Here is a 27,009-nt window from a genome sequence, read left to right on the forward strand (position 1 = left end):
GGGAGCACTGTATATTGTATATATGAATTACTGTGATCTAAAACTCCTGTGAAGATGAGCTTAATAATTAGAAAAAAAGAAAAGAAAATGATAGGATGTAGAATTTTTCCAAATTAATATGTATTCTATATCTAACCTTTAAACTCATCGCTATATTCCATTTTACTATTAAGGGAACATGGCAATATATTGGGCTTCACTTTTCAGGCAGTTTTGGATCACAGAGAGGTTCAACAATGGCAGCGGAGGAATACTGATGTGGGATGTTATTAACAGGGGACACATGGTTGGCAGGGAGTTCTACAGGGCATGTACCCAGGGTACATAAAAATGTTTGGATATTTTCATAGTGGAAACAATTAAAAACCACAGCTAAGGGAGTACTGAGTTCCTAGCCAGGGGAGCTCTATCACAGTCCCTAAAGGAACAGCAACAATCCCCCAAGTGTAATGGCAAAGACCAAAAAAGAATGAAGGTCCAACAATGAGACCCTGGTACTAATGACTATGTTTGTGAGCCTGTGCACTTGAGATAAGAACAAGGCCTAGAGCAGCAGTGTGCCTAAGAATTACCTCCTGAGAGCCTCTGTGTTGCTCAAATGTGGCCAGTCTCAAAGCCAAACTCAGCATGTAAATTCGTTGCCTTCCTCCCAGCTTGGGACATGACTCCCAGGGATGAGCCTCCCTAGTGTCAAGGGATTACTACCAAGTACCAGCTGATGATGATGTAACTAGAAAATGACCTTGAATAAAAGGGTCAACTCGGACCAGCAGAATATCTCTGTCTACATATAGTAACAGGAGTTAAAAATGCTTTTTGACCTGAATCAAGGGGGAAATGGAAAGGACAAATTAGTTTATATGGCTATGAGTCTCTAAAAAAGAGCTGGGAGGTTATCAGAGGGGTTGCCCTTATGCACACCTGCACAGAGTCCCAGAGACAGATAAAGTAGATACAACCCCAGGTATTGGTTCTTCTGAGGGCTACAGAGACCCACAGGTTTCATGGTCATAGCAGATGGAGTTCAGTGCCATGTCACTTGGCCCTAGTAACATGTTAACCAATGAGCAAGAGCCATGTCAGTCCTACATAAAATCCTATATAAACCTATGAAAACTGAGAAACAGGACTCAGAATTTGAAGATTGACTCTCCTCTGGGCATGCACATAATAAATCTGTTCCTCCTCCTCTCCGAGTGCTGTTTGGGTTTTTCTGCCACTCAGAATTCCTGGCTTTGCTGCAACAAAAGTAATAACACAATTAATCATACAGCACTTTTTTATTCACAGAAACAAATAGAATTTTTCTTCTAAACAATTTCCGGTATCTTAAAACATGCTAACTCCTGCAATCTAGTAAATGCGTTTGGGTAAAATGTAGTGATTACGAGTTTGCATTAGAGTCTGTCCTTAACAGGCCCTAACATTCAGCAAGTTTCTTATTCAGAACTCTGTTCTCTTAGGTAGAAAATTCTTCATCCACTGTCACAGAGGTCTGTTGGGAAGATACTGAAATAATACTGAGAAGGCTTTCCAGCTTCCTTGGTGACTTAATTTCAATATCCTCATTGCACCAACAAGTGGCTTACTCAAAAAGTGACAGCATTTTATCACTAGTCACATAAATCTGGACCATAGCTAATTTTCACACAACAACAGCAGAGCTGTCATTAGAGGGAGGATGACAACCTTCAGTTTGTCTAAAGGGCAGCAACTTTATTGCCTCTATTGAGGCCCTCTCCAATAGAACAAAGACATCTGCTAGTCAAAAGGCAATTCACTAAAGATGATTTGAATTGAGGCCACCAGGCCTTTCTTCTAAGAAGTGAGCTAGTGGTGAAAAGTTTCAAAACAGAATTATAAGGTAGAAAGGAATCAAATGAGAGATAGTAGGGTGAGATTGTGACTACATTATGGTATATCAAAGGAAAGGATGGACAGGAGTTTGTGATTTCTCTTTTTTACTAGCATAGCCAATGTTTCCTGAAGAGTGAGTGGGATCACCAGTTACTGAAAATGTTCTCAAGAAAAAACTAAAATACAAGGTTATATGGTCACATATGTTAAGTCCTTCCTTTAAAAAAACCTATTCAGATTTCTTTGGGCCAGCATGCTCCAAACATACATGATCACAGGACTTTTTCTTTTATTTCTTAAAATACATATCAATTTGGAGGAAAAATGGCATAAATCTTTACCTTTTTTCCTTATCTTTAAGGTTTAACAATGATATGTATTAAACTCTGTCATGATCTCTTTTTATTGTTCTTAAATTTATTATCATCAAATATTGCTTTCTTAGAAACCTCAATATAATTATATTGTACATGATGCTCATCCTAGGTGAACTAGTATATGGTGATTCCCTGTAAGACTGTCCAGAAGTTTCTATCACTATGGCATGAGTAAAGGCATGAATATTATGTCCATATGGTGATCACATAGCTAGAGTGTAGGCACTGGCAGGTCATGAGTCTTAGAGCCTGTTTTCATTAGTGAGGTTGATAAGAGGATAGTTATAAGGAATCAAATATGATTCAAAGAAGGGGAAACAATTCATCCTGTGTATTCATAAGGATACAGAGTGAGTGTTGACTTTGGGACCATAGAAATTGCATTCCAATTATGGTTCCATCACTCACTTACTAACTGTGTGAGTTCAGGCAAGTTATTTGATCTCAAAGGTCCTTTGTTGCCTCATCCGAAGAATGGGAATAATAAAAGGCATAATGTTGCTTAATTTTAAAAAAATGAATGAAGATAAAGCAACTGATACATAGTAAAGTCTATGTGCTATTTCCTATCATTTGGGCTGATAGGCCATCAATCAATCCAGTAACGATGGTTATAGAATGGAATACAAGGATACTCAAGGTGTTGACTCTTAAAGGGGCTTTATAGTATTACTCAGGGAAGAAATAATAAATATATTAAAGAGTCCAGGAAGTACAGCTTGGGAATCTAGAAGATCATATGAGTCTTGATATGAGAGCCAAAACTTTGAACCAGTATAAACTGAAGAGAGGGGATCACAAACAGCCACAGGACTTTTAGGTAGCTATAACGTCTGTCAAATTTCTGATATTGTAGAAAAAACTGTCAGTCCCATACAGAAAGGTCAAATAAGTTTAATCTAATTAATCTGTCTTCTTTGAAGACATAAGAAAGCATTATATGATACATATTGTGATATCATGACCACATAATGCTAGTTCATAATAATCATGTGAAATTAGTCTTAGCTACATCCTCAAAAGTCATTGAATAAAGCAAGATCCCAGTGTTCAGAAGTAATCCTGAACCCCAAAATATATCTTATTCAAATAACCAATTTACTATATGCAAGCAGAAGGATATGGAGAAGGAAGTCTAGTTAGAAAGAAGTCACAAATAGCTGACCAAGAAATCCAGCAATGTGATTTTTGGAAAGCAGTTTTCTAGTCAATCAAAATATTTCTAATGGCCAGCTCTGAAAATATAGAGAATAACAGAATAAAGATAATAAATGACCTATGTTTTATTCTCTATGTCAAATCCCAATTTAATATTCTCATATTCCAAAGTTTAATGTTAGTAAACATCCCTTTAAATCTCTAGAAAACTTACAAGGCTCCTGGTCAAAATTCAATGACACGTGGCAAAATAATCTCAATAGTTTCTTTTCCAATTCTGTAAGGATTATTTCAAAGCAATTATCTCTGAGTAGCAGTTAATCACTCAGTCTTTAATATAATATTTTATTCAGGTGGTTCTTTTAGCACATTACCAAGTAATCTATTAATAGCTTAATTATTATTAAATGAAAATGATTTATATATAATTGTGAGTATAAAGCAAAATTACATGCAACGAAACCACTTCCCAGTGTGGTTAGATGCAGTTTGGGGAAAAGGTTTTAAACAATAAATTATGAAACCTTTACCAGCTTTTTCATATTCGCCAACTGCAGACATAAGAGATTATATTTGACATATCATTTTAAAAATTACTAACATGATCTGAGCTCTAAAGAGAAAAAGACCATCCTCAACAAAAAACAATCAAATTACAGGACTCATATCCTTCCAGAGGCAAAACAGGACTTCAAATTAAATGTTTGCTTTTCACATATGATCCTAAATTATGACAATTGTTTTGCTTTAATAATTTTTGAGCAGGAATAATTTTTTAAGAGAAAGGAGGAAAGATGAGAATACAGTTATTTTGCAGAAAAGGCAAATTTCTGCTAGCTTTCCTAAGAATTTCTTTAATCCACATCTATTGTTGTTACCTAGCAACTAGTCTCCAAATTAAGCCAGAGATTTTTGTTTAGTACCACTTTGTTTCTTCATAGTGAAAAGTCTCTTTTCTCATCTTTAATAGTTCATCAACCAATCCAGATTCACCTCAAGGATTATCAAGCTCTCAACAGAGCAATCACTTATAGCTTTAAATTGTGAGAGTATCAGCTAAAGCCACAGTCATTGTGACTTATGAATTGACTTCTCTCCTGTGGTCTCTTTCAGGCGAATGGATTAAGAAATAAAAATCCGTTATTTTGTGAATCCCCAGTGTGTATAAGGAAACTGTTGGAAGTTAGTGATGATAAAACTTGCCTGAAATTGTTATAGATATATTTATATTTTTCCTTTCTCTCTCAAACAATATTATAAATCCATTCATGGTGTTTCTTTTTTTGTGATCACATGTTTAATGCTATACATTTCCTTCTAAGCACTCCTTTAATTGCACATCATAAATTTTTGTAACTTCTCTTTCCATTTTCATTCCGTTCAAATATTTTCCACTTTCTCTTTTAATTTCTTCTTGGACTCATGAGATTTTTGCAGATTTGGCCTTAATATTCAAATATTTATTTCCTCACATTAATTCCTGTTAATGATTTTTCATTTACTTCCATTGTAGACAGCACACGCTTTATATGATTTCAATTGTTTTGAAGTTATTGAAAGTTGATTTATGTTTAGTCTAGGGTCTATTGTGGAGAATATAGTCAATGTGTTCTTGAAAAGAATGTTCATTATGCTTCTGTTGAGGGAGTGTTCTATAGATGTAAGTTCACTAAGTTGGTTGATACTGTTGTTTACATCTTCTTTATACTGTCAGAATTTTAGTCTGGTTATTATATCCAGTATTGTCTCCAATAATTATTGGTGAATTTTCTATTTCTCCCAACAGTTCTGTCAGTTTGTGCTTCATGTATTTGGGGCTCCACTTGCAGAGGTATATACTTTTATGGTTTTTTTTATGAATTGTTCCTTTTATCATTAAACTATTTTTGTCTCTGGTACCAATTCTGTCTTAAAATGCATTTTGTCTAATATTAATATAGTTACTCCAGTTCCTTGTGTGTATTGGTTGTATGATAAATCATTTCCTGCTATTTTACTTTCAACATATTTATATCTTTTAAATGTTTGATCCATTCACATTTAAAGTCATTCTTGCTTTACTATATGACAGCAATTTTGCTATTTGTTTTCTATATATTGTACGTCTTTTTTTCCCTTCTATATTCTTCATTTATTATCTTTTATCTTGAGTAAGATATCTAATGTACTATTTTAAATCCTTAGTTGATTTTTGGGGGTACATTTCAGTGGTTTTTAGTATACCTATAAAGTTGTGCAACCAATACCACTATCTAATTCTACAACATTTTCATCAACAGAAAAGAAGCTCCATACACTTCAGCAGCCCTTTCCCATACCTGCTCCCTCCAGCCACTGGCAACTACTAGTCTACATTCTCTTTCTATAGAATTGCCTATTCTGTAAATTTCATAAAAATGGAATACCAAAGGTGCCCTTTGCATCTGGTTATTTAACTTAGTATATGTTTTCAAAGTCCATCAATATTATATCATACCTCAATGTGACTGAATATATATTCCATTGTATAGCTCTTTCATATTTCATATTATCCTTTCATCAGTTGATCGATTTGGGGTTTATTGCCACTTTTGAAAATTATATATAATATTTCTGTAAGCATTCATGTACAAGTTTTGTATAGTCATGTTTTCAGTTAGTATGGGTATATACTTTGGGGTAGAATTGCTGGGTAATATGACATGTATGTTTAACTACTGAATAACTGCTGGAATGTTTACCAAAGTGTCTGCATATTTTACATTCTCACCAGCAACAAATGAGAGATCGAAATTCTCAACATTCTTGGCAACAATCCTTACTATCTATGCTTCTGATTGTAAACATCCTAGTGGGTCTGAAATGGGATCTCATTGTGGGTTTGATTTGCATTTCCCTCATAATTGATTATGAGTATCTTTTCATGTACATATTGGCCATTTCTTTGGAGAAATGTATATTAAGACCTTTAGCCCATTTTTAATTGGATTATTTGTACTTTTCTTGTTGAGTTGTAAGGATTCTTTTTATATTCTGGATACAAGGCTTTTATCAGATATATAATTTACAAATATTTTCTCCTCTTCTGTGGGTTGTCTTTACACATTTTGATGGTATGCTTTGAAGTTAAAAAAAAGTCTTTTTAAAAAAATTTTGATGAAGTACAATTTATTAATCTTCACTTTTGTTGTTTGTATTTTTGGTGGCTTATCTAAGAAATCATTTCCTATCCAAATTCACAGCTTCTGGAGAGAAAGCAGCCTTGCCAATACCTTGATTTTGGACTTCTAGCCTCAGAACCATGAGTTAATATGTGCTTGTTGTTTAAGACAACCCATCAGGTAGTATTTGCCATAGCATCCTGGCAAGCAAACTATATGTCTAAATTTATGCCAAGATCACAATATTTTGAATACTGTAGCTTTGTAGTAAGTTTTGAAATTGGGAAGAGTGAGTTCTATGTGCTTTTCTTCCAGGTGGTTTTGGCTATTCGGGTTTGCTTATATTTCCATATGAATTTTAAGATCAGTTTGTCAATTTGTTTTAAAAAATGGCTACTGCAATATTGATAAGTATTTGTTGAATCTGTAGATCATTTAGGGAAGAACTTCCATCTCAATACTGAGTCTTCCAATCTATTAATATAAATTATCTATCCATTTATGTTGGTTTTCTTTAATTTCTTTCAACAATGTATTATAGTTTTCATTGTACATGTCTTGCTCTTCTTATGTTAAATTTATTCCCAGTTTTTTAAATATACTATTGTAAATGCAGTTTGTACTTACTAGCTCTAATAGATATTTTGCAGAGTACTTAGGATTTTCTGTATTAAAAATCATGTCACTTGTAAAGAGAGATAAATTTACTCCTTCCTTTCCAATCTGGGTGCCTTTTATTTCTTTACCTGCCTACTTTCTCTGGCTAGAACCTTCAGAACAATATTGAGTAGAAGTGGCAGGAGCAGATATCTTCATCTGTTCCTGATCTTAGGAAGAAAGCTTTGGTTTTTATCAATATTTATGACGTTAGCTAAGGATTTTTCAGAGATCTTTTAGCAAGTTGAGGAAGTTTCCTTCTATCCCTAAGTTTTAAAATATTTTATCATGTAATGAGGGTCGGGTTTTGCCATATGCTATTTCTCTATCTAATAAGATGACCACATATTTTTGTCCTTTCTCCTATTAATGTGTATTACATTAATGTATTTTTCCATGTGAAGCCTACTTTGTATTCCTTAGATTAATACAACTTGGCCATGGAGAATAATCCTTTTACATGTTGCTGGATTCAGTATGTAGTATTTTGTTGATGGTTTTAGCATCTATATTCAAAGAAATATTGGTCTGTAATTTTTCTTTTCTTTTAATGCATTTATCTGGTTTTTGTATCTGGGGGACACTGGCCTCATACAATGAGTTGCAAAGTGTCCCTCTTCTATATTTGGAAGACTTTGTGAAGGATTTGTGTTAATAGTTCTTTGGTAGAATTCACTAAATGGACTGGGTTTCCTCCCTGAGGTATTTTTGATAACTATTATAATATCATCTCTTTATTTTTTATAGTTCTATTCAAATTTTATGTTTCTTTATGAGTCAGTTTTGATAGTTTGATACCTTCTAGGAATGTGTTCATTTCTTCTAGGTTATCTAATCCATTGTTATACAAAACGATCATAGTAATATTTCCTAGTCCTTTGGTATTCCTTTAAAGTGAATAGTAATATACCCTCTTTCATTTCTGATTTTAGTAATTTGAGTTTTCTCTCTTTGTTCTTGTTCAGTCTAGCTAAAGGTTTGCTGATTTTGTGAACTTTTTCAGAGAACTATCTTTCAAGGTCAATTTTTAAAATTGTTTTTCTCTCATCTATTTAATTCATTTTATTTCTAAGAATGATTTTTCCCTTTCTTGACCTTACTTGAGATTTAGTTTGCTTTTCTTTTTCTAGTTTCCTAACTTGGAAATTTAACTATAGATTTGTGGATATTTCTTAAAAATAAAAACAAAACAGGCATTTACCAAAATAAATCTCCTCTGAGTACTACATAAGTTGCATTCCATTAAATTTTGTATGTTGTGTTTTTGTTTATCTCACAAAATTTTCTAATTTTGTTTCTTCTTTGACTTATTGGTTTTATCAAAGCATGTTGTTTAATTTCCACATATATGTGAATTTCTAAATTTCCTTTTGCTATTAACATCTAAATTCATCTGCTAAGTCACAGACCCACTTTGTATGATTTCAACTCTTTAAAAAATGTTAAGACTTGCTTTGTGACATAGTATATGATCTATCCCAGAGACTATTCTATGCACACTAGAGAAGAGTGTGTATCCTGCTGTTACTGGGTGGACTTTTCTAAAGATACCTTGTTGATTTGTGGTGTTTTTCTAGTCTTCTACTGAGAGCTGGAAAATGTGCTTTACTAAAAATTTCTTCACTTAAGCAGCTCTGAAAATTCTAATACAATAATTAAGCTGATTTTCTCTTAATCTAATTTTGGAACTTTACTCTTTGCACTTCGTTCCCTGAAGGATATTAGCCAGATCTTATCACTTTTGCTTACAGGAATAAGATAACATCTCAAAGCCAAACCAGACAGAATGGTGTCAGGTACAACTTTTGACTCAGTAAATCTGTAACTTTTCTCAGAGACAAAAAGCTTGATATTCTTGAGTAGGCTGAGAAAGGAACCATGAAAACCTTGTACCTGCACAACAAGATCTAAACTGTGGTCCATTACCCACTGAAATCAAGGACAATTTTACTGCACTTGAGACAATTCGGGACTGACAAATTGCACGTACCCTCCTGAAAGAACCCTGGAAGATACGTCATCATGTGTTTGTTGGTTTGTTTGTTTTTTCACTTATTTTTCTTCTCCCCTTACCCTATTCCATTGCCTGTAAAAACCCTAGATACCATTCTCACCTTGAACTAATTTGGGGAAGATTTCCCCAGTTCATTGCTTGTGCACTCACAATAAATCATCTTCTCACTGAGAGACATGTTTCTCCTTTGTGTTTTGGGATCAGGCAGGCCCTTCTATTGGAAATATGCCATACTTATGGTAACACTATTCCCTTGTTTTTAATAACCTGCCTGGTTGTTCTATACACTATGAAAAGTGGGGTACTGAAGCTGCCAAATATTATTGTTTAAGTTTCTTTCTCTCTTCAAGTTCATCAGTTTTGCTTCATGTGTTTGGAGCTCTATTGCTTGCTGCACATATAAAGATATATGCTTGTTATATCTTCTTTAGGGACTGACCTTTTTAGCATTATAAAATGTCTTTTGCATCTAGTAACAATTTTTGTCTTAAAATTTATTTTGTCTAGTATTGCTATCAGCCATCCCAGATCTCTTTTGGTTAGATTTTGCATGGTATATCTTTTTCCACCCTCTTACTTTCAACCTATTTGTGTCTTTGACTCTAAAACGTTATCTCTTATAGATAGCATATAGTTTAATCACATGTTATAATAAATTCTGCCAATCTCTGCCTTTGATCAGAATATTTAATCTATTAATATTCCAAGTAATTACTGACAAGGTAAGATTTACATCTGTCAATTTGCTATTTGTAACTTATATGTCATGTCATTTTTGTTCATCTATTCCTCTATTATTGCCTCCTTTTGTGGCAAGGAAATATTTTTTAGTGCACTATTTTAATTACCTTGTCATTTATTTTACTTTTGGGAGGATCATTTTCTTAGTATTGCTCTAGGGATTACAACTAACATCTTAATTTATAACAATATAATTTGGATTAACAATAATTTAATTTTTTTAAGGAGGTCCTGGGGATTGAACCTGGGACCTCATATGTAGGAGGCAGGTATATAACCACTGAAATATATCTGCTCCCTACTAACTTAATTTTAATAGTTTCCAGAAGATTTGATCCCATAACTGTTTTCGTTTGTTTGTATAATGAATTAGCTGGACTAAGTATGTGGAAGCTGTTTCTCCACACTGTTTGTCATATGTCTCAGCTCCATGTGTAAAAATTAATCTTATTTTTAAGATTGGCTTTCTAAATGTTGCTTTTAAGAAAGGTCTCTGATTTTAAATCAAATCAAGGTAACAGAATAATGCTTTGTATAAAGGGCAAATTTCCTTGACTTCACAGGTAATTCATGTGATTGGGTCAGCAGCCAAGAGTAATAAGAAGAATGTCAATTGATTTCTCCAGCCCATAGCAGTTTTTTTTCTTCCATTTTTTCATAAACAATCTTTAAGGATAAGCCAAAGTCAACTGTATATTATTTGCCCTGGCTTATATGATGTGAATAGTTTAATTGATTTTAATACTTCCTAAATGTAAAGAATGGAAAATTAATGTCTGCTAATATTTGTAATTAGTTTACCCAATTTACTAATATTTGTTGCTTCAATTATGTCCTTCAAAAGCAACAATTGTTTTTTCACATGTATTTTACTTTGACAAACATGTAAGAAGCTAAAAATCATACATCACTGTTTACCTAACATTTTAAGTATTGTAACTTCAAAAGTGATTGCCCTATGCTACATAATTTCTAGAGAGTTTTGGATTAGCATGTTATAGTGTAGAAGACTATACTATACTATGATAGATTATAGCTATCATTGATAGATTCAGAGTCAATGACCCAAGAGTGCATTTATATATGTACATAAATGTAAATATTATGCAATTTTTTATAGGAATTGGCTTAAACAACTGTGGGAATTGGCAAATCCGAATTCTACAAAAGAGGCTGCAGATTGAGAACTCTAATGAAGTTTTCAATGAATTCCACAAGAGAAGCTGGCTGGCTAAAGTAGAGATAGAAATTCATCAATTCTCCCTTGAAGGCCTTCAAATGATTAGATGAGAATTCTCTTATTGCTGATGTAATCAGGCATAGATGTAATCAACCAACCAATGACTTAATCCACTAAACATCCTCACGGTAACAATCAGTCCAGGGATTGCTTGATCAAATAGTGGGATACCATAACTTAACCAAGTTGACACATGAACTTAACCGTCACACAGAAAAAAGGTAGGAACAGTTTGTGTATGAAAATATGTGCATGTTTCTGGCATCATCTTCCACAGCATTCATTAAAAATATATATTATTACTAAAATTACAAGAACATAACAATATTGTATTTCACAAGATATTCTACCTTAATTATTAGAGAACAATATATATTCTCTTCTTGATGATGTATATCAGCTTTTGAAATGATCTTAGAATCTCCCTATATCAAAACAAAACCAAAAGACATTAAGTTTCCTTCAGTGTTTCCCAAAGTATTGTGACAAATGTTTTTAACATTACTTAGAATGAGTGCTCTGTGGGATACCCTATGGAAAATATGCCTCTAATGATCTTAGATTAATGAGATTCTTGGCAATCTTTAGTTTATAATAAATTGTCTGAGATTGCTAAACTCCCTTAACATAGATTATACAGTGCCCACAGTTTCTGTTGGGAACTTTATGAGGCCCATTGGAGGCATTCTGCACAGCGATACTTCCAGATGAGTGATACTCTAAATAATATGCAAATACAAGAAACAAATTTCCTTGTGCTAACATGGGTTGCATATGTGACAGTTCAATTCCTCTTGGATTTTTATTGACTAAGATACACACACACACACACATATCATGTTCATCCAATGTGAAAATGTATAGCAAAAAAGTCATGATTTCCTAGGACATTTACTGATTAGAAAATAAAAAATATGCATTCAGTCTGGTTTTCATGGCTAAAATAGTAGAAAAGATCACAAAAACTTTAAAAATCTTTTTCAACATTATTCCAATAGGAAAATAGGAAGATCAATGAGTAGTGACCAAACACAAAGAGACAGAAAAGATTGGAAACACTGATTTCTGGGATTTATAAATAACTTGAGCTTCCAGTTACATTAACAACCCTCTCTCTTGTATACACATTCATTTGTCGGTTTTCTCTTTGGAAATACTGTTAACAGTATTTCCAAAGAGAAAATAAAATGCAGACATGGTTATAAATTTTAAGTTGTTCCTTGAAATAAAATCACAGAATAGTTCCTTGCCCACATAAAAGTCTAAAAGGAAACTGTTAGAAATGCAATACACCACAACAAAATTCTCATATAACAGCCCTTTCATTGCTCAGATTAAATCTTAAATATCATTGTTATAACAATTTGAAAACAAAAGACTTCTATAATGTACAACACTATGTGACAAATTTCTTCTTTCTTTTTGGTTACAGTTCATTAGCATTTCCTTTCTATAACAGAGTACCTTAGTGTGTCGAAATGATGTTGAATAATGGAGCAAAGGTAGAAGCAATATGTGTTTTAGCTTATTTCTATTTATCTATTAAGCATATATGTTTCTTTTTGGGATCAAGTTGCTCATGTCTAATAGCTCATCTTTTTTAACCAAAATTATGGATAAATTTCTAAGACTTTGAGACGGAACATATAAGAGAGTGCCTACATCTTTAAACCAGGCTGAGTGATCTAGCACTCTTGGATGCTATAGGACCCTTTTTAGCCACCAGAGTATGCCCTGAGTTATTTCTAATCTGATCAAAATCCATTAGAATCTTCTTACCTTGTTCCTAACATAAGGGTTCTACTTTCTTTTTGTGTTCTACTCTTTGGACTTTCAACACTTGAATTCATAAAATGTTTGTCCAGATACTCATCACTGGCTAATTTCTCCCCTGGTGCCTCCAGGTTAAGATAACCCAAACATGGTTTCAGCCCAGACAATTCAAAAGACACCATGATTTCTTGGTAATGATTAAAGCCTATGGAGTTGAATGATGTATGGGAAATATGGTAAGGATTTCTCCTGCTCAGGACTCCACAAAATATATTCACAGGTAAACCAAAATGCTGGTGATTTTAATTTTTAATTAGTTTGACTGTAGAGTTGTGGAAATTGATAGAGTAGATGGCAAAACATTATAGTGTGTATAACTAACACAGTTTATAAATGAGATTATGACTTAAAAGGGTAGTCTAGGGATGTAAATGTCAGTTGAAAAAAGCTAGAGAATAATCTAGGGACTGAATGAGATAGTGAACCCAGAGGTGGATGAGGATTGTGATTAACAATACAAACATAAGAATATTCTTTGATGAAATAGAACAAATGTACATCACTATTATAAGGAGGAAAGAATATGATGATGCATGAGAAAAATATAATTAAGATAACTTATGGAGTATAGTTAGCAGCCATATTGTAATAGTCTTGCATCAATGTCAAAGATGTCAATACTAAGGTTTTTTTTTTTTTCTTTTGAACTAAGGAAAGCATTCAGAAATTTACTGAGGCAATGACTGTACAACTCTGTGATGAAAGTGAGAGCCAATGCAAGTACACTTTGGATAGACTGTACTATGCAGGGATTGTATAGCACAGTGAAGCATGTGGTAGAAGATGGACTGTGGTTAACAGTTCAAATATGAAAGTGTTCTCTCATGAACTATCACAAATGTGCAATATTAATACACAGTGTTAATGATAGGGGATTGTAGCAGTTTGATATTATTGATGAATTCCAAAAAGAAATATTGGATTATGTTTGTAATTTGATCTGTACCTGGGCATGATTGAGTTATGGTTAGGGCATTGAGTCCCCACCCCTTGGTGGGTAGGGACTCACAGATAAAAGAATGGCAAAGAACAGAGTTGAAGGTTTCTGATGTTGGAATTTTGATGTTGGAGTTTGATGCTGAAGACTTAAGCTGGAGCCCTGGGAAGTCAGCACACAAAGGAAGGAGAAGCCAGTCCCAGGAAGAAAGGAAACTTGAATCTAGAGAGAAATAAGCTCCAGGAACATAGGAACCCAGGAAGGCTGAACCCTGGCAGACATCGGCAGCCATCTTGCTTCAAATAGACTTTGTTGAGGGAAGTAACTTATGCTTTATGGCCTGGTATCAGTAAGCTCCTTCCCCAAATAAATATCCTTTATAAACACCAACCAATTTCAGGTATTTTGCATCAGCACTCCTTTGGCTGACTAACAGGGGTGTATGGAAAAAAATATGCCAATTGTATGCTTGGGTAATATTCTATGGTAATATTCTGATGGTCTGTAACAAATGTTCCTCAGCAATGTAAGGTGTTGGTGGAGGGGTGATGTATGGTAATTCTGCACATTATGCATGACTGTTTTATAAGCTCACAACTTCTGCAACAAAAAATATATATTTAAAAAGTCTGGTATACATTAAAGTATACATTTGGATGCAAAGTCTATTATTTACATTGTCCAATATACGAAACAAATTATAACACAAAAATGTAACTCAATCCCAAGAGAAAAGATTATCAGCAGAGAACAAACCCTCAATATCCTGATGTTGGAAGTAGCAGACAAGAATATCAAAGCAATTATAACTATGATTGAGGACATAAGGAAAATATGTTTGCATTGAATGAAAGGTTAGGAAACTCAACAGAGAATAAACTCAAATGGAGCAGTGGAAATTTAGAAACTACAAAATACAGTATATGTAGCATAAAAAGCATGGGGTATATTAGCAACAGAATGGAGATATCAGAAAATAGCAAACTTAAAGATTTATCATTAGAAAAGAAAAAGAAAAAAAAAAAACAACAAATTGTATAGCAGTAGAAATCACCCAACATGAAAAACAGAAAGAAAAAAGATTTAAAAAATAAGTAGAAGTGTGGGACGGTTTCCTCATACCATACATAAAAATGTTATATAGGTCATAGACTTAAACATGAAGTTTTAAAAGACAACTTCAGTGAATAATGTTGTGACTTGATGAATTGTGAATTAAGCAAAGGTTTCTTTTTGATCATCATAAGAAATATCTAGGCCAGACACAGACTAGGGAAAAATACTTGCAAAACACATACTTGGTTAAAACTGGCATCAGGATATATAGAGAATGCCTATAACTCAATAACAAGAAAACAAGAAACCACAGAACAAGAAATGGGAAAAAATTTCAGCAGCACTCCCTAAGGAAGACATAAAAATTAACATTCAAATATGCTCAAACCGGTGTAATAAAGTCTTTATGAAAAACTCCAGATTTCCCCCTGCCATTTCTTCTCCACTTTGCTTGCCCTCTTTCCCTTCCATGTATAACTTCATTTGACTTTTTTCAATTTTGACTACCATTATTTTGAAAGTGTAGAATATGAAGATAATAAAGGAAAACTATGTACAATTTTAGGATGGAGAAATAACAAAGTGAGTGCAGAAGCAGTGGTTGTACACAAGTTAAAAAATAATTCATTTGGGAGGCAAGAGAACTCATACTTGCCATGAATTAGTTGTGTGACTTTGTACAGGTCACTCTTTCCTCTTCCCAAACTCAGTTGTCCACTTTTTTTTTGATTAAAAAAGTTTTAGGTTTACATAAAAATCATGCAGAAAATAAGATATTCCCATATTACCACAACCACAATCAAAATTTCAATAGCCTTCTTTACAGAAATGGAAAATTCAATCTTCAAATTTATATTGAAAGTAATGGAAAAGTCAATCTTCAAATTTATATTGAAAGTTTAGGGGTCTCACTTAACCAAAACCATCTTGAAAAAGAAGAACAAATTTGGAAGACTCACAATTCCCAATTTAAAATATTATAACAAAGCTACAGTATTCAAAATACTGTTATGGTACTGTCATAACAACAGACATAGACCAATGGAATACATTTCAGAGTTCAGAAATAAACTGTCAGATCTATGGCTAATTAATTTTTAACAAGGGATTCATTTCCACTCAATGAGGAAAAAATAAGTTTCTTGAACAAATGATGCTGGAAAAACTGGATATCCATATGTAAAAGAATGAAGGTGGATCCCTACTTCACATCATATACAAGATTAACTTCAAATGGATAAATGTCCTAGATGTAAGAGCTAAAACCATAAAATTCTCAGAAGAAAACAAGGGTGCATTTTCAGTACCTTACGTTAGGCAGTTGCTACTTTACACTAAAAGCACAAACAACAAAAGAAAAAATAAATTGGACGTTGTCAAAATTAAAAACTTTTGTAAATTAAAGGACTTCATCATAAAGTAAAAACCACCTACAGAAAGGGAAAAATATTTGGAATCCACATATCCATTAAGGGTATAAAATCCATAATATATGAAGAACTCTTTACCAGAAGACTTTATTTCTCTATGCCACTTCAATCTATTGTCCTTTCCTTGCAGTGTGAAGAACTTCCTTTAGCATTCCTTTTATGGCAGGTCTTGAGTGATGAACTCCCTCATTTTTTTTTCTTTTTAAATCTAAGAATGCCTTAATCTCTCCCTCAATTTTTAAATTTAATTTTTTTTAAATTTTAAAGAAGCTTTAGATTACATAAATGTTACATAAAAAAATATAGGGGATTCCCATGAACTCCACCCCTTCCTCCTCTCACACTTTCCCCGTTAACAATGGCTTTCATTAGTGTGGTACATTTGTTACAATTGAAGCATTGCTACTAACCATGGACTATAGTTTACATTATAATTTACACTTTGCCCCATACAATTTTATATGTTTTGACAAAATGTATAATGCCCTGTATCTGTCATTGCAATGAAAGACTGTCTCATTGTTTATAAAGTTCTGACTGGCAGTTATTTTATTTCAACACTTTAAATATTTCATTCTACTGCCTTCTTGCCTCCATGGTTTCTGATGACAAATTGGAACTTAATTTTATTGGGGATCCCTTGTAGATAACACCTTGCTTTTCTTTGGCAGTTTTCAGGCCCCTTTACTTGTCTTTGGCACTCAACAGTTTGACCACTATGTGTCTTGGCATAGTTCTTTGTAAGTTTATCCTTTTGGGGGTTCTTTGGGATTCTTGCATGTGTATTATTCAGATCTTTCATTAAATTTGAAGTTTTTTGCTATTTTTTACACAACCAATCTAATGTCCACATAGAAAAGGTGGCATTGGATTGGGAAAAGTGGACATGGTGGCTGATGGGTATGGGGAAAGGCAGGAAGAGATGAGAGGTGGAGGCGTCTTTGGGACATGGAGCTGCCCTGGATGGTGCTTCAGGGGCAATCACCGGACACTGTAAATCCTCACAGGGCCCACTGGATGGAATGGGAGAGAGTATGGGCCATGATGTGGACCATTGACCATGAGGTGCAGAGGTGCCCAAAGATGTACTTACCAAATGCAATGGATGTGTCATTATGATGGGAATGAGTGTTGCTGGGGGGGGGGGGGGGGAAAGGTGGGGTGGGGGTGGTGGGGTTGAATGGGACCTCATATATATATATATATTTTTTAATGTAATATTATTACAAAGTCAATAAAAATAAATAAATAAATAAATAAATAAATAAATATTCCTTCTGCCCCTTTCCCTCTTTCTTCTCCTTCTGGGAGTCCCATCACACATATATTGGCACACTTGGTGATGTCGCATAGGCCTTTTGGGTTCTGTTCACTTTTATTCATTCTTTTTTCTCTCTATATCTCAGCCTGAATCATTTGAATTATCTTGTCTTCATGGTCACTGCTTCTTTCTTCTGCCGGGTCCAATCTGCTATTTATTTATTTATTTATTTATTTATTTATTTTTAAAGACTTACTTAGTTATTTATTTCTCTCCCCTCCAACCCCCTCTCCCCCTTGTCTGTTCTCTGTGTCTATTTGCTGAGTCTTGTTTCTTTGTCCGCTTCTGTTGTTGTCAGTGGCACAGGAATCTGTGTCTCTTTTTGTTGCATTATCTTGTTGTGTCAGCTCTCCATGTGGGTGGCACCATTCTTAGGCAGGCTGCACTTCCTTTTGTCCTGGGCAGCTCTCCTTACACGGGGGACACCCCTGCATGGCAGGGACTCCTTGCACGCATCAGCACTGCACATGGGCCAGCTCCACACGGGTCAAGGAGGCCCGGGGTTTGAACCGCAGACCTCCCATGTGGTAGACAGACGCCCTAACCATTGGGCCAAGTCCATTTCCCCAATCTGCTATTTAATCCTCCTGTTGTTTAACTTTTCCATTTCAGTTATTGTGGTCTTCACCCCCTGTACTTCTTCTGTTTGTTTCCTTTCTAAAATTTCTATCTCTTTTGAGATTCTCATATTGTTCATTCTTTATTTTCCTGATATCATTTAGTTTTCTTTATTTTCCTTTATCTCCTTGAGCATACTGATGATCATCTATAATACTTTGTTTAGTATATCCAAAGTATTTTATTATTCATTGATGGTTTCTGAATTTTTATCTTGTGCCTTTGGATGGGCATCATTTTCTTTTTCTTTGTTTTCCTTGAAATATTTTGTTTCATTCTGTAAATTCAATACTTTTATTGGTAATTTTGGGATTTACTCTCTATGGTGTCTGTTAAATTTGTATCCAGCTAATGATATGAAAAAGATTTCCTTGAGGGCCAAGAGCTAACAAAAAGCAAACCAATATAAAAACACCTTTCAGTCTTTGCAAACTGGCTTCTGCATTGGATTGGTATTCTTTTTCAGAGTTTAGTCATCCTATAAAGAAGATCAGCCCAGGGTAAAACTGAAGTACAGGGGCCTCTCCACCTTTTCTGAGCCTGTCTTTTCTTGGGTTTGTGCTCAATAGAGGCCTTAGTAATTTCCTTGTTCACAGAAATCCAATGTCCCCTCTTCTTCCTATAAAAGAGACATTCTCCCATCCCCAGATGCTATATTATTTGTCTTAAAGCAGTAATCATTTGAACCAGGCCACTTGGACATAATTGTTTCTTACACTATTTTAGCTGCCTGTGGGGCAAGTTCTGGTAAGGTAAGCCAGGGGGGAGTTTCTTGGTTCAGTCCTCAAGCTACTACCTGACAGATTGGCACCGACTTAAAGACACCCCATTATGAGCACAGGGGTAAGTCTGCTCCCTCTGGGACCAGACCACAGACCCACAAGGGGAGCATAGGTTAGCTCCTCAGTGTACCAGGAAAGTTGTTAAGAGGGGTCTGCAAGGGCACCACGATCTTCTCCTACAGTTTTTAAAATTGTGTTTTCTTGATTTGGCACTCTTCCAGTTATCACAACTCTTTAATATTTTACAGAGTTCTGTGGAAGATGGCTCTGCCAATTTTTGTTAGTGTTTTAAAGTTTCTGTGGAAGAATGGTACCCTGGAGCATCTTACACCACTGTTTTGGTCAACCTGTCTTCTAGTAGCATCTACTTTGATATTTTTTTAAATCATTTTTGAGGTCTCTACAGTTTTGAGTCTCAGTTTCTCTTCTGTAAAATGATACATTTTTGACTGCTAGTACTCCAGGCACAGTCTAAAGGCTGAGTATATGAAGATGAATGAAATGTGATCCTTCTTCAAAGAGTTCACAGCCTAGAAGAAAACTGTTAAGTAGTAATAAGTGCCATGGGAGAGCAGCCCCAAAGAAGGAGCTATAACCTCATCTTGGACTAGACAGAGCATCTCCAGGACAATGTCTGAGCTGATTCTTAAAGGATGAAAAGGTGTTATTAGCCTCTGGCAGGGAAGCCAAGGTGGAAAGCATGTCTCTCAAATGAACTAGGAACTGTTGGTAAGGACTGAGTGCCAGGCAGAGGCAGGAGAAGAGACTGAGGAAGAGGAACCTGGATGCCTCTATTCTCCCTCCCAGAAATATCTCTATGGGAGGGAATTTTTGCAGCTGCTTTTAGTCTACCAACAAAGGCATAAACTGAATTTAGTTACAAATTTATCAAGAAGTAGAATCTAGACCTTAGCCTGCGATGTGCTTCATAAAGTATGAACTCCTGGTGTACTTCAGAGATTATTGGTAAAACATATCCTTACCTATCTAGTACATATAGATGAATCACAGTAGAGTGGGGATGTTTATCCATCACACCATTTGTGTAGTAAACTGCCACCAGAGACCAGACCTCAGCAGACTTCAACAGCAAAACAAAGCAACAAAAGCAGAAGCCACTACAGCAGCATTTGGTGGCAATATATTGAGCACAGATGGGAAATCAAACATTGTACAAAGTATTTTAAAATACACCATCTCAGTTAATTCTCAAACTCCTGAGATAACACCAACTTCATATATATATTATTCCCATCTCACAGATAAAATTAAAACTCAAAGGAAATAAAATAATTTGATGAAGATGTCATAACTAGTAAATATGAGCCACAATTGTCCTTTTTGACTTCCAAGCTCAGGCTCTCTCTACTCCAGAGCAGTGGCTCCCAAACCAGACTGAACACCAAGATCAACAAAAAAGATATAATAAAAGCATATTTCCAACCCTTTCCCTGTATTTACTAGATCAGAATCTGGCTTGTGAGTTCCCAGGATCTGCAATTTTTAAAGCTTTCTATGATTTGGATGATCACCCTGATTTGGGAGCCAGTTATCAGTAGTCAAATTGCAATGGAAGCTGAATATAATTAACTAAAATACATTAAATGTGTAAGTTACAATTTTATCAGGAAACTGGGATATTATGAAAGGTTACTGACTTAAGAAAATAGGCCCAAATGAAATCTCAGTATGTATTTTGATCCATATCTGAGTCATGTTCAATACATATACACCAAGCAATGACCCTCTCTAATTACAAAGTTATTTTTAAAAGTCCCCGGGCTTTGTTGTAAAAAGCAGTTGTTACAAAATTTGAAAGAGCATTGTAAAAACAGTACTATTAACTATTGCCAGTATCTGACATTTGTTGTATTTTTCTCCCAGACCACCTGGTTAAATGTCCCACGTATTAGCATTATATACTTGTTACAGTTCATGAGAGAATGCTCTCATATTTGTTCTGTTAACCACAGCCCATCTTCCACCACAAGATTCATTGTGTTATTCAGTCCCAGGCAATGCAAGGTGTAGGTGGTGGAGTAATGTACAGGAGCCCTGTATGATGATACATGCATCTGCTTTGTAAGTTCGCAACTTATACTATACATTTATTGTTCATGGATGTTCATGTATGAATGACAAAATTCAATAAAAAAACACATATCTGGTTTTTTGATCACTTATCAAAATGATTCTCCTTATCAACAGACTCTGGATATCCCAGTGAGTAAAAATATTGACTCTTGGCAATTGCATTTACAATTTCATAAATCCGCCACAAGTTTCAAACCCGTATGCCTGACCATGGTTTGTTTCTGTTCATGCTGTCCTAACCTCTTTTATCCTTCAGTGAACTTCCACACTTCGTTCCAACTAAGTTTTACATCCCTAGAGCAGTATTTCTCAAACTCTAGCATGCATATCGTCACCTGAGGATCTTGTCAGACTCTGATTTAGCGGGTCTGTGCTGGACTCAAAATTCTGCATTTCTAACAAACTTCCAGGTGAGGCTGCTGCCCCATGAACTATACTAGCAAGTTCCCAGACTTTGCGGTCCTAGCTCATTGAGGACTGGATTCTCGTCTCATTTACTTGAATATATACCCAGCATCTTGAAACTTCTGGCACACAGTAGGTACTTGCCATGTGTTAGTTGAATAAAGAAATCTCACTGTCTCCTAGGAAGACTGCTCCAGGCTGATGAAGGCCTTTTTTTGTATGTTTTCCCTAAAATCTGTGTTATATAGATATGATAGTTCTTTCCCAGCATTTTTAAGAGAGTACTGAAGTAGGGACTATGCTAATCTGCTCCTTCCCTCCTTTTACTGATAATAAATTGTTTGAAGGCAAGGACTATATTATTTTCCATGTATGTTATAAGTACAGAGGACAATCGTTGGTCCATAAAAGACATTTGGAAAATGTGTGTTAAATAAATGAAGGAATTGGAAATACAAAAACCTGCTTCCCTGTTCTACCCCCCAAAGCTGGAATTGATCACCTACTAAAATGTAAGCCAATTTCTCACATTTCGAGCATGATCCATATCCTCAGGAGAGTAGAGGAAGAAATGTGTACTAAAGACAAAAGAGAAATGCGTGCCTGGGAATGTATATCTTAGAAGAGAAACTCACACATATACGTCATTTCTGGATCAGACACAAGAGCTCAAAGGACTAAGTAAATGAGGAAATGTCTCCCCAGAAGTAGACTCAATACATCAGCCGTTGTCATCTTCAACTGGTGCTTTTTATCATGAGGACAGTTGTTCTGTCAAGCCTGAACGTATCAAGGGCATTGTCCCTACCAAGATCTGGCCCTAAATCTAGAGTCCGGCAAGCCGGGCTTCTCATAGTGGATTAGGTGAACCCCACAGAGAGCTGCCTGCCCTGGCTGTACTCCCAATATTTTATTTAAAAGCCTTGGCAATGCTTCTCTGAGAACATCTACCTCTGTAGCCCCTCTCTGGATTCTAGTCAAGCTTCCTGAATTTAACCCCATGCACTGTTTCGTACATGGCCGGTGCCCATGCTTGTCCTGCTACTGCTGTCGGCTTTTTGTTATCATTGCCTGAAGTATATTCTAACAGAGAAGATTCAAATTAACCTGTGGCCAAAGTCCAGAATCAGAAATTGAGTTAAAGATGTCAAAAACAAAAGCATTGAATGAATGAATGAGTCTGCTTAAAAATACTTGAGTGATTCAATGAAATTCCCTCTCCATTTTCCCTCTGTCAATTCCTTAGAATTCCTTAAATTAACCCTTCACTTAAAATCATGGTGATCTTGAAAAGCTATCTAAGAGTTGTCCAGAAAAGCAGTGATCTAATCACATAAATCAGACATTATAACTCTGGAGGCAGGCCTTTGGGTCCATCTTAATTCCTGTTTTCATTGTTTTACAGAGAACAAAGCAAAGGAGTAGTGATATAAATTTTAAAGTTTGTTTCCAAAGGCAGTGTAAGTAAAAGGGAGCTGTTCTCTAACTGTGCCTAGAGACAGGTGGACAGTAGTTAAGAAGTAAAGTTTACTTATTCTATTAGTTATTATATACTCATATTTCATGGTTTTACAGCCTGGCAAGGTGCTATATGGAAATGGTGGAAGAAAGGAGATGCCCAGAAGGCTCATGGCTCTATGGCTAGAGATCCAGAGATCTAAGTGTATAGATGTATATAGGTATAGGTGTAGAGGTCTAGGTGGATAGCTATGTATATACAGGCATACGGGTAGATATTTAGAAGGATAGATAAATATGGACATAAATATAGGTACATAGATATAGAGACACAGAGATAGAGACAGATGATATAGTTAAAACAAATACAACAACTTCGTATATCACCCCTGGAAGAGGATATTTTGGAGGGCAAGGAACCTAGTCCGCTATTGTTTGGCTTATGTGATGACATCATTGCTGTTTTGGACAACTACTCCAGTCTTTCACTCAAACCCCATTTCTAAGAGGAAGGAGTATACATTTTAAAATGAGTCCCCAAACCTCCCTGAAAACCATCCGCAGGTGGAGCCGGAATCAGCCTCCAATCCGAGACCCACGGAAGGCGGTGGGAGAGGACGTCTCTGCTTTCAGGGAGAGAGACCCCTCGAGAAACGGTACTGGGGAGATAATACCCCTACATCCCTCCTTTTATACTGGACTTCTACCTGCTTCACTTGCAAATCTATTTCTCTGAGACCCCTCACGCCCGGTCTTCCCATTTCCTGCCTCCAGCCCGAGGACTGAGAAGTTAGAATTCCAAACGACCCCAGGGAGCCACGCCCTCCTCTTCTGTTGGAGGAAAGTGGGCGCGGAAGCTACTGGCTCGGCCTCCCCAGGGGATCTCGTGGCCGCGCAGTTCTGAGCACCCAGGCTCCTCGCCGGCCCCTTCCCTCCTCGCCCACTCCTCTAACCCTCTGCCGCGCCGGTGCGGGTCGCGGTTCCCTTCGCACCCGCTCCCCAGTCACGCGCACCACACCCTCCTCGGCCGTCCCCATCGCCAGCTCCCGCACCACTCTTCTCTGACGTCCGCTCCCGGGCTCTGACGATCTCCCCCCGCCTGCTGCCCTTATAAAGGGACCTTCCTAATACTCCGATCGCCACCTCGCGCCGCGCCACGCGCCCTCCCCGTCGCGCCACGCCCGCCCACACCCCACGCTCAACTCTGCCGCGCTCCGAAACCCTGGGCGGCGGCGGCGAGGATCTGTCGGCAGCCGGCGGGCGCCGCCTCCTCCTGGACCCCGACCCGGGCCGCCTGACCCTGGCCCTGCACCCCATTGCACCCTGACCTCGCCGCCCCGCACCCCTGCATAGACCCCCCCCCCCGCCCCCCCAGCAATTCTCCGGGACTCAACCGCCCCACGGAAAAGCGGCACCGCGCGCGCCAGGACCACGGCAGGTAGGAGCGGAGCCCGCATCCCGAGCACTGGGGGACCCGCGGTCTTGGGCACGCTGTGGGGGACCCAGCCAGGCGTTTTAGGAGCGGAGCGAGGCGGCGGGGAAGCGCTGGCGGGTCTACTGCCCAGCGCTCGAGGCTCTCCGGGTGTGCTGACCAGCAAGGGAAGAAAGCGCCGCAAGGAGGGAGAGCAAAGGGCCGCGGGCGATCCCCGACAGCGCCTGGAGGAAAGAACTTCCCGGCGGGTTCCTCGCGGAGAGGGGAATCACCCAACCCCGCGAGCGCTTCGTTTGCTTCACTTGCTTCACTTGCTACGAGGGAAGCTAGTGGTTCCGCCCGAGGTCTCGCTACCCGCCTGCGCGCACACATATCTGAGTTTGCCCCTAAAACTTGTTTGAGTGAAGTGGGGTGCAGGAAATAGACGCGGTCAGGAGGGAAAATAAATAAACAAAAGAGAACAGAAATTCCAGAAGAGGAAGGCGTTAGAAATCGACATCTGTCTTCCAAGAGTCGTATTTTTAATGCCCTTGACTTTCTATTAGGCAATTCTGTATTTTAAAATAATTTTATTGTATACAAGTGCTGTATACTTGCATATGGTTAATGGATTACTGTTGGGGGGGGGGGGTGGATGAAAGGAATGAAGGAGGATGGAGAAGACTCCATCAAAGGATTGGAGCCTTTAAACAACAACGAAAAAGGCCTTTAGTTGCTACAGTAACTTGTTGAAAATGTCCAACTGAGGCATCTTTAAAATGGAATTTCCTAAAGTTTTTTTCTTCAGATGTTTGCTTATCAGATTACTTTTGGAACCATTCCAGGGAAATTGTTTGTAAGGATGGATGAATTAATGAATGAATGTTATATTTCTCAGAATAGTCCTTTATGAAACACTTAAGACATTGCCCAATAATTCCTTTAACAAACAGTAACTTAGCTCCTGTTAGCAAATACAGCCATACCCTTTGTGACTTCTTGTAAGAGTTAGGACGAGGTTGATTTTAAATTGAAAGAATTTATTAAACAGAACATGATTAAGATTGTTGAACGGTATTTCAAAAATATTTCTATTTCTTGAAAACTCAAAGCGATGTTAAATTATGAACCAAATTTAGAATAATATAGTTAACACTTGTGACATGGCATGTGACTTCAACATACTCCTCTGTAAGTGGCACAGGATCTCTCAGGAGCACCTAGTTTATGCCTGGTTGCTTGTGTATGCTTGAATCCTGGCTGATCTGGAATAATCTATTTTCTTCAGAAGTCTTAATGAAGTAGCCAGCTGCAGAAGAACCTGGACGGCGAGATAAAGATGGCATTCCATGTGGAAGGATTGATAGCTATCATTGTGTTCTACCTTTTAATATTGCTGGTTGGAATATGGGCTGCCTGGAGAACCAAAAACAGTGGCAGTACAGAAGGACGCAGCGAAGCCATAATAGTTGGTGGCAGAGATATTGGTTTGCTGGTGGGCGGATTTACTATGACAGGTATGTTAAGGTGCCTACACTGCCTGCCCCTTCCTTGGCTTCTCTGAGTCTAAAGCATGTGACTTCAGAGTGACAAAGCAATGTTGCTCTTTGTCCTTTGTTTGTTCTTTTGGTTCACTAATTAGATATTTTAAAAATAATTTTCATCTATTTAAAACTTAAAAAAACTGATTTCAAGTCGAAGTACTTGAACAAAATGATTTTACAATAAATCACTGAATGGAATAGCAGTGAAACTAATCTGGGGTTTCTGCACTGTTCAGTGGGTCAAAACAGATTGAAAAACAAAAAGGTGAATGCAAGTGAAAAAAGTGCCCCAGCCTTACAAGTTACATATCCTTTTAATATGATGAAGTCAGTGTTTCATTGTGTTTATTAATGCATGCATGAAGTTCTGACTTTTAGTTGTCCTAAATGGTAAATGGTAAAGAATGCTAAATAGTGACGGGTTTTAACCTGAACAATCCAATTCAGGCACAAATGGATAGATGTTCTGTTTTAAAACCTAATTCTTCCATTAATAAACTAATTCCCTCACATTTTATGAATGTGCAGCCCTGAAAAATTCATTTCCAGGAACTCTGATATAAAAGGAAAAGAGCTGGGGTGTGTCCCAGCGCAAATCCCCAGCCACTATTGGAGGCCTTTTTCCCATCCAGGCCTTCTTTGTTCTAGGGGCTGCAGATATTCTTTCCTCTTTTGCCCTGGAGATGGCTCTGTATCAGTGGTGCAGTGTTTCCCTTCTGTGTTCTTGGTCATTGAAATTAATTCAGAGAAACGACAATTTAAAATTGCATATTTAATATTATTTGATACACATTCACTAATGACACATATTGTCTTTCATAGACAATGTTTTTAAACAGCAACATAAGCCATACCAACAGGAACTCTGAATGCCCATGGAAATATAGCCCATTGGAGGTGATTACCAAATGACACCTAATTGCAGTCCTGAAGTGC

At 36.7% G+C, this 27,009-nt stretch overlaps 1 protein-coding gene across 1 annotated transcript in view; it reads left to right on the plus strand.

Annotated features, from left to right (window-relative positions):
* The first annotated feature begins 24,259 nt into the window (after positions 1-24,259).
* Positions 24,260-27,009, plus strand: part of SLC5A7 (solute carrier family 5 member 7) — a 28,271-nt gene continuing 25,521 nt past the window's right edge. The window contains exons 1-2 of the mRNA XM_058278294.2: positions 24,260-24,556; positions 25,818-26,046. Coding sequence (XP_058134277.1) covers positions 25,869-26,046 — 178 coding nt within the window. The 5' untranslated portion in view covers positions 24,260-24,556; positions 25,818-25,868. The remainder of the gene's footprint in view (positions 24,557-25,817; positions 26,047-27,009) is intronic.

Source organism: Dasypus novemcinctus, chromosome 17 (assembly GCF_030445035.2).
Source record: "Dasypus novemcinctus isolate mDasNov1 chromosome 17, mDasNov1.1.hap2, whole genome shotgun sequence".
In the NCBI taxonomy this organism is placed as follows: domain Eukaryota; kingdom Metazoa; phylum Chordata; class Mammalia; order Cingulata; family Dasypodidae; genus Dasypus; species Dasypus novemcinctus.